Source organism: Orcinus orca, chromosome 8, assembly GCF_937001465.1.
Source record: "Orcinus orca chromosome 8, mOrcOrc1.1, whole genome shotgun sequence".
Lineage (NCBI taxonomy): Eukaryota > Metazoa > Chordata > Mammalia > Artiodactyla > Delphinidae > Orcinus > Orcinus orca.
In genome coordinates, this window is record NC_064566.1 from 70,010,969 (window position 1) to 70,019,946 (window position 8,978).

The following is an 8,978-nucleotide window of genomic DNA, read 5'->3' on the forward strand; positions in this document are numbered from 1 at the left end:
CAGAAACACGTGGTTTAAGGAAAATGGCCAGGATCTTTTGGGAGGAGCGGCTGCCACCGCGGAACGACCCCTCCCACGTCCGGATTCCTGGTTCGGTGGGGATTCTAAGCCTCAGCAGCCCCGCACCACCAAACCCTCAGAAACCAGAACGCGGAAACCTCCCAGGCTCCTCCCGAGCCTACCCGGCCCAGAGTCAATCCTCTCTGGGCTTCCGCTCGCGATCCTGCAGATACAGAAAGCGACTCCTAAACTACCCCACATCTGGACTCTCCAAAGCCCCACCCTGGAACCCGAGGCTGTCTTTTACCCGGTAAGAAGGAGGGAGATTCTTGAGAAGAAAAGCAACAGCACCGCCTGAGAAGCAGCTTGGCCATAAACCTGAATTAAGCGGGAGAGAAAAAGCACCTCCTTCTCTCGCGATACCTCATAAATGACGTAGGCGCTTCAACTCCTCTCATTGGCTGCCGACTGCCGTAAGGTAGCAGGAAAAGTTGCAGCGAGGACCCGCCCTCATACAGGAGCCAATCCTGAGTAGCCCGGGGGACGAACCCCGGAAGCGAGCTTTCCGGCGGCGATTTTCCCCTCTCTAAGGTGGGTAGGTCTTTCTCGTCCGGGGCCACGCTTCCTGGTCGCCTGGCGCCACCTAAGAACTCCTGGGCCCAAAGGGGCGGGTCCCCTGTCGACCCCTGATGAGCCCTGCAAATCGGGCCGTGTCGTGGGTCCTAAGTAGGGCTGGAGCGGCTTCTTCGCTCGTAGAAGTTCGGAAGGCCGCAGACGCGACTCCTGGGCCTGTGAAGTGACCAGCCTGTGCTGGAGGGCCGGGACTGGTGGTCTTCTCCCTCACCTCCACTCCCCAGAGATTGAGCATTCGGACTCCAGTTTACAAGACTTTCCCTGTGTCCCCTTATTGTCTGCCTGGATCTCGGGTTCAGCACATCTGCATTGCTTTGTGCTGACAGCAGTAAAATAGAGTACATTAAAAAACAATGTGAAACTTTTGAATTAGAAAATTTGGGCTTTTAGTTCTATTGAAAGTTGTATTAATCTATCAGAACCTCAGCGCCTTCACTTGTAAAATGGGGTTTACGGCCCCACCTGTCACTGAATTGTTAAGAGTTAACATAGTTTAGATCTCTTATGGAATGTGATCTTTAAAAAACATACCCTAGTTCTTCTTGGTGGAGTATCATCAAGTAGGTATCTTGATCGGCTTTTTAAGCCCTGAATCAGGGAGATGCACCTGGGGTTGACTTTTTAAATTAAATCCATTAAGAAATTTTTATATGTAATTTATTGTACCTGGAACAGTAAATTTAAATTATAAAAAGTTTTTATGAAAAGGAAAGGGGGGTATAAGATCTGTGCTATAAAGTTACTGTGGTTGATACAAATGACAAGTGAACTATACAGTAAGGTATTTAATAAAGTGTTTAATGAGTAGATTTGTGATCACTTTTGTATTGCAAGGTTCAGAGAATAGTTTGAGGAAAGTGAAAATATTAGAACATAAAGCCTTTCTGATAGGGTCTCTCGATTGACTCTGTAAAGTTGGACAGTCTTTGGAAATCCTTTAGTACAGTCCTTTCATTGTGCAACAAAGTAACAGGTCCAGAGAAGGTACTGGTCATGCGTGATAAATTTAAACTTGACTTTAATGCTCTTGGCAGTAGTAATAAAATCTGCTTATGCATTAGGATTGTATCAATTAAAGCTCGTGAAAATTAGGTAGAAAGAAATCAGTATCTTAGGGGTACACGACTAACTCAAATTTCTCGGAATCCATTCCAAGCAAAATCAAGTGATAGGGCTTTAATTCTGTTTAATTCTACAAATATTTCTTAATGTTTGCTTTATATAAGTGGGACATAAATGTAAGTTAAATATAGTCCCTATCCTTAAGCTTACAGTCTTTTAAGAGACTAAAACAAGAACAAAATTAGTGGTGAAATAAAACAGTATGTAGCACACAAAAAAAGTAGAAACTAGAGAGAGATGTAATTTGGAGGCTCAAGAAAGACTTAATGAAGGAGGCAACATCTGAGAAGAGTCATGAAAGACTGATAAGATTTCGACAAATATAGTTGGGAAGCTGAGAAATATTTTTTAAATATCTATTATTCTCATTTTGTTTAATTGGTTAAAGTTTAATCTGCTGCATAACTCTTTAAGCTGATATTGGTTTATAAATTGTTATGGCAGCCTAGCAGAATAAATATCATTTCCTTCAGGAAGCCTTCTCTACTCCCTGAGGACTGGGTTAATTATGACCTTCCTGTATATTCATCATATCTAGATATGGTCTTATTATAGCACTTAAACACTGTCTTTGCCAATCTCCCTGACGAGACAGGAAGCTTCTTGAGGTTAAGACGTGGATCTTGTTCATTATTGAATCCCAGTACCCAGAGACTGGCACATACCAGGCATTCTATTCATCTTTGTTGAATGAAGGAGTAAATGACAGCCAAAGTTCAGTTTCAAAACAAGAACCCAACTAAGAACTATAGTTATCTGTCAATGAATAGGACTACTTTTTAAAGCAGTGAATTTTCCTAAGCCTGAAATTGTTAAAGTAGAAATAGGTTGATTATTACAGATGTCATGATAAAGATATCTGCATTGATGAGAGATTGGGACACATGTCCTTTGGGGGCTATTCCATCTCTAAGAATCTCTGATTCTTGGAAGTAGATTTTTTAGGAACTAAAAATTTTTGCTCCTGCTTTATAGCTTCTGTGTGTCTAGTCTATAAAAATCGTGAATGTGGTTATCTTTATTAGTTATAATTTAAAAGCTTCAAGCATTAATCACTGTTAGCATAATACAATATAGTATGTGAACCAATAGATTCAAAATAGTGTTATAACCACTGACTTAGTAGAAAAACAATATTAAAAATAAAGATAACTGAAATCTATCAGTTCCAATATTTAATGAATGTGAAGGGTATTAATAAACACCAAAAAAGTTTAGACAGGGTTTATTTGTGTATATTTGCAAGACTTATCTATGCTGTTGTTAAAGCCTCAATAACCATTTTGCTCCTAATTTTTGTGTTTGTGTTTCAGATCTTGATGAATAAAATAAAGCAGACATAATTCATCTCTGGAAAGATTATTTATACTCTGGCATTTGAAATGCTTTGTATTTAGAATAGTAGTAAAAATGGAAAAAGAGAAAGTAAATGATGATGGAAAACCAGACCCAGAGAACTCCTTGGACTTTTCTGAACACTTTAACCAACTTGAATTATTAGAAACACATGGACACCTTATTCCCACTGGCACCCAAAGTCTCTGGGTAGGGAATTCTGATGAAGATGAAGAGCAAGATGAAAAAACTGAAGAGTGGTATCAATTGCAAGAAAAAAAAATGGAAAAAGATCCAAGCAAATTGCTTCTTTGGGCTGCTGAAAAAAATCGGGTAAAAAAAAAAAAAAAAGAACAGTTAAAGAGGAAACCTTAATTTAGTAGGAAACGTATTAGATTGGAAGCCAGAAGACCTGTACTGAATCTTGCTTTAGTCTGTAACTTTGGGCAAAGCCTACTGTTTCTGAACCTCTATTTTCTTATCTGTAAAAATGGCCACCATAATACCTGCCTCTTTCATACAGGGTTTTATACAGAGGCAATGTATGTGAAAACACATAGTAAGCTACAAAGTGTCACATGGGTATTTTGGGGAGCTTTAAGAATAATTATAAAGAGAGCAAGCAATCATCTGTATCTTTAAATCATTTATATTAAGTCATTAGGGTCATCCTAAAGACAAGTATTTAGTAAAGAGAGGATGGGAATTAACATTTATTAAACACCAACTATACCATGTGCCTTACTACATTATTGATTTAATCCTCATATATCCCTATAAGATATGTCATATTCTTCCCTTTTACAGATTAAGAAGTTGAGATTCAGGAACATTAATTTGCCCAGAATCGTCCAAGTAGGATGACCCTGCTTAACAGCCAAAGTCTGTTCTTCCCACTTAGCCATTTGTATCTTGTTTTACTAAGTTCCCCCATGTCTGTGTTAATAAACTAATAAATGGTCTTATATTTTTGGATAACTTTTTAAGCCAAGAGCAGACTGCATCCCACCAGAGGTCCTCAGACCAAACTGAAAATCACTTCCTGAAAACATGTATCTGAGGTTGTTTTAGTTAGAAGGAATTGCGCTCCTTAATCTCGACTTCCTTGTTACCATTGTATTCTACTGTTAAAAGAAGTTTTTTTTTTAATTGGAGTGTAGTTGATTTACAACGTTGTGTTGGTTTCAGATGTACAGCAGAGTGATTCAGTTATACATATATTCTTTTTTAGATTCTTTTCTCATTTAGGTTATCACAGAATATTGAGTAGAGTTCCCTGTGCTATATAGTAGGTATTTTTTAAAGTTTTATACAGTATATATATTGGTGTGGTAATCCTACTACAGAAAGATCAGTCTGTTCCATTACTATGTTTTCTTCGCAGATGAAATATAAAATATTAATACAATTCTAGCCTGTATTATTCATTTAGGACTAGAGCTTTTATACAATAAGCCTTCATTGGACCAGGAATAAATGTATGGTTTGGTATTCAGAGAATCATGCTCTTAGAATCAACAGTTTATAGTTAACACTGACTTGTTCATTGTTAAATCAGTTCCCCACCCCCCCCCCAAAAAATCGTAGTTTTTATTTTACAGTCATCTGCTAACAAAGACGTTTTTATTTAACTTAATTAAATCAAACACTAGATGGTTTAATTTTCTTTGCTTATTGTTTCATTTCGAGTTGGGTTTGTAAAAGATCTATTTTCTTCTCAGCTGACCACAGTGCGAAGACTGCTTTCTGAAAAGGCCACCCACGTGAACACTCGAGATGAAGATGGGTACAGCCCGCTCCATCGAGCAGCCTACAGCGGACACTTAGACGTGGTCCGGGAGTTGATTGCACACAGGGCAGATGTTCACGCGGTGACTGTGGATGGCTGGACACCCCTGCACAGTGCCTGTAAGTGGAATAACACCAGAGTGGCTTCTTTCTTACTGCAGCATGATGCAGATATCAACGCCCAAACAAAAGGCCTCTTGACCCCCTTACATCTAGCTGCTGGGAACAGAGACAGCAAAGATACCCTTGAACTCCTCCTGATGAACCGCTACATCAAAGCAGGTCTGAAGAACAGCCTGGAGGAAACTGCATTTGACATCGCCAGGAGGACAAGCATGTATCACTACCTCTTTGAAATTGTGGAAGGCTGCACAAATTCTTCACCTCAGTCTTAATGGTTCTAATAATTTTCTTAAGTTTCTAAGTCCCAGTGCCTCCTTTGTGTGAGATGTGAAATGTCCCCATCATACAAAGTTGACATCAAAAGTCTTAGGACAGTAATTCAGTGGTACTCACGATAATATCCTTCCAAGTGAATTGCCTGACCTTGATGTCAAAATGTATTTGGAAGTTGATTGGATATATCTTTAATGATTTCCGTGGTGTTTGTGATTTTTATCAAATCATTTTAACTTACCTATACTGAAAAACTTGTCACAAGCTGTACAGAAAACTAATATTTTTGGTGCTGATCCAAGAGAAATGTATTTTTAAATATTCCCCCATCCTAGATCTTTGTGCAGTATTTAGTATATTAATGTGTATTTTTATAAGGTCAGGTAACTCAGAATTTCATTTAAAACTCTTAATATACTGGTGCAGTTCAGCTGTCTTCTCTGCATCACCATAGCCATTTGCTTTCATTGTAAACCGTAAGAATGAACATATTAGTGTCTTGAATCTCCGTAAATTAAAAAAAAATCAAGACACCTAGATCTTTGTTTTCTAGAACCTAGGCCATTTTCAGGAAGTAGCTAGGTGTTTAATCCATGAATTTTATATACTGCCCCCTCCCACAATCCACACAATCCTGTGGACCATCCTACCTCACCCTGGTCAACCTGCATATTCCTTATGCTGCTGGTGAGTCAGCACGACCCTTCAGACATGCGCACAACTATACCTTGGTTCAGATCATAACGTATCTGCTCTCCAGCTAGTTTTACCTCCCTGGTCCTACTGAGCTGGGCACTGCTCATCTAGACTCTCAAGTTCACAGGAAGTGTTCTTTTCCAGGGTCCTCATTTTATACAAGCCACACAAAGACAAAGTGACAGGGAAAAGGAATTCTAAGAATGAGGGGATGATGATTATATTGGGGTGAGAACCGCAAAGTGGCCCAGGTCTTTTTTAAAAGCCACATTGTGGATAGTGACAAAAGCATAAATATAAATAGTCCAAAAAAAAATAAAAGTTTTGAACAACCAAAAAAAAAGCATGAATTCTTTTTTTACCTGTGTATCTTCCTTGGATCCATAACATGTTTATTCATTCCAGCTAAGAGATGGAAGCAACCCAAAAGCCCACTGACAGATGAATGAATAGAGAAAATGTAGTATATACAGAAAATTGAATATTATTAAGCCTTAAAAAAGAAGGAAATCCTAACACATGCTACAACAGGGATTAACCTTGAGAACATTATGCTAAATAAAATAAGCCAATCACAAAAAGACAAATTATGTATGAGTCCACTCATATGAGACATCTAAAATATTTAAATTCATAGGGACTTCCCTGGTGGCGCAGTGGTTTAAGAATCCGCCTGCCAATGCAGGGGACACGGGTTCAAGCCCTGGTCCGGGGAAGATCCCACATACCACGGAGCAACTAAGCCCGTGCACCACAACTACTGAGCCTGCGCTCTAGAGCCTGTGAGCCACAACTACTGAGCCCGTGTGCCATAACTACTGAAGCCCACGCGCCTAGAGCCCATGCTCCACAACAAGAGAAGCCACTGCATTGGGAAGCCCGTGCACTGCAACGAAGAGTAGCCCCCGCTCGCCACAACTACAGAAAGCTCGTGTGCAGCAGTGAAGACCCAACACAGCCAAAAATAAATAAATTTATTAAAAAATAATAATAAAATAAAAATAAAATATTCAAATTCATAGAAACAGAAAGTAGAATGGTTGTTGCCAGGGTCTGGGGGAAGGGAGAAATAGGGAGCTGGTGTTCCATGGGTATAGAGTTTCTGTTTTGCAAGATGAAAAAGTTCTAGAGATCCATTACACAGCAATGTAAATATACTCAGCACTTTAAAATGGTTAAGATGGTTTAAAAAAACTATTAGTCATATAGAAAAGATAATTGCAAATGTTTGTGATTGTCAAAGTACGTTAAATGGTCTCATTAATTTTACAAGTAAATATTATGATACAGATTTGGAAAATTATCTTTAAAAGATAATTGACTGTTTAAAGAAAAATATTAACAATTTTTACAGAGTTTATAACATATCTAAAAGTAAAATATATGTCAACAGTTATATAATGGCTGGAAGGAGAGAAATGGAATTTCTTTTTTTGGCTGCATTGAGTCTTTGTTGCTGCGTGAGGGCTTTCTCTAGTTGCGGTGAGTGGGGACTGCTCTTCATTGCAGTGCATAGGCTTCTCACTGCAGTGGCTTCTCTTGTTGCGGAGCACGGGCTCTAGGCATGCAGGCTTCAGTAGTTGTGGTGTGCAGGCTCAGTAGTTGTGGCACATGGGCTTAGTTGCTCCACGGCACATGGGATCTTCTGGGACCAGGGATCGTACCCGTGTCCCCTGCATTGGCAGGCAGATTCTTAACCACTGTGCCACCAGGGAAGTCCTTGGAATGCTCTTAAAATATGCCTGAAGTGGTATAACATCTCTTGAAGGTAGCCCATGAAAAGTTAAAGTTGTATACCATAAACACTAATGCAACCACTAAAATAACAAAGCAAAGAGTTACAGCTAAACTTCATGATAAAAACTCTCAACAGACTAAGAATAGAAAGGAAGTTCCTCAGCCTGATAAAGGACATCTAAAAAAACCCCAAAACTTAACATCATACTTAGTGGTGAAAGACTGAGTGCTTTCACTCTAAGATTAAGAATAAGACAAGGATCCATCAACAGAGGAATGGATAAAGGAGCTATGGTACATATATACAATGGGATATTACTCAGCCATGAAAAGGAATGAAATTGGGTCATGTGTAGAGAGGTGGATGGACCTAGAGAGTGTCATACAGAGTGAAGTAAGTCAGAAAGAGAAAAGCAAATATTGTATAATAACACATATATGTGGACTCTAGAAAAATGGTGTAGATGATCTTATTTGCAAAGCAGAAATAGAGATACGGAGGTAGAGGACAAATGTATGGATACCAAGGGGGAAAGGGGTTGGGTGGGAGGAATTGGGAGACTGGGATTGACACATATACTGTGTATTGACACTGTGTATACTATGTATATTGATACTATGTACAAAATAGACAACTGATGGGAACATACTGTATAGCACAGGGGACTCTACCTAATTCACTGTGGTAACCTAAATGGGAGGGAAGTCCAAAAGGGAGGGGATATCTCTATGTGTATGGCTGATTTATTTTGTTGTGCAGTGGAGGCTAACACAACATTGTAAAGCAACAATACTCCAATAAAAATTAATTTTAAAAAAATGGATGTTCTTTTTCAAAGTTTCAAATGCTCCCCTAGTAAATAAAACAGGTCACATTTTCAAAAAAAAATAATAATAAGACAAGGATGTCTGCTCTCACCACTTCTATTAAACATTTTACTGCAGATTCTAGTCAGGGCAATTAGGCAAGAAAAGAAAAGAAAAGACATCCAGATTGGAAAAGAACTAAAAGTATCTCTATATGCAGGTGATATGATCTTGTATATGAGAAATCATAAGGAATCCACTGGGAAAAAACTATAAGAACTAATAAATGAGTTCAGCAATGCTCCAGGATACCAGATCAATATACAAAAATCAACTTTAGTTTTATATAGTATCAATGAGCAAACTGAAAATTAAATTAAGAAAACAATTTCTTAATTTAATTATTATTAAATTAAGAAAATTTATAATAGCATTGTTATATAATTTATTATAATTTATTAATA

The 8,978-nt window shown here is 38.4% G+C and overlaps 2 protein-coding genes across 4 annotated transcripts in view; one reads left to right on the plus strand and one right to left on the minus strand.

Moving 5' to 3' along the window:
- The window catches only part of MRE11 (MRE11 homolog, double strand break repair nuclease), a 68,035-nt gene extending 67,613 nt beyond the window's left edge, over nucleotides 1-422 (minus strand). For both annotated transcript variants that reach the window (XM_033420356.2, XM_004265466.3), the window contains exon 1: nucleotides 308-422. The gene's annotated coding sequence lies outside the window, so the exon portion shown is untranslated. The remainder of the gene's footprint in view (nucleotides 1-307) is intronic.
- Nucleotides 423-486: 64 nt separating this feature from the next.
- Nucleotides 487-6,313, plus strand: ANKRD49 (ankyrin repeat domain 49). Of its 2 annotated transcripts, none has more exons than XM_004265465.3 (3): nucleotides 487-591; nucleotides 3,069-3,423; nucleotides 4,812-6,313. In XM_004265465.3, the coding sequence occupies exons 2-3, from the start codon at nucleotides 3,166-3,168 to the stop codon at nucleotides 5,271-5,273; spliced, it is 720 nt and encodes a 239-aa protein (XP_004265513.1). In that variant the 5' UTR covers nucleotides 487-591; nucleotides 3,069-3,165; the 3' UTR covers nucleotides 5,274-6,313. The 2 variants fall into 2 exon arrangements, with proteins under 2 accessions (XP_004265513.1, XP_033276249.1); XM_033420358.2 differs by lacking the exon at nucleotides 487-591 and adding an exon at nucleotides 606-1,193.
- Nucleotides 6,314-8,978: the final 2,665 nt, after the last annotated feature.

Bases quoted from the DNA above. Each gene is read 5' to 3' on its own strand.
- ANKRD49 (XM_004265465.3), top strand. From the start codon at position 3,166: ATGGAAAAAGAGAAAGTAAATGATGATGGAAAACCAGACCCAGAGAAC. The intron at 3,424-4,811 runs GTAAAAAAAAAA...TTTTCTTCTCAG, and splicing joins GGGCTGCTGAAAAAAATCGG to CTGACCACAGTGCGAAGACT.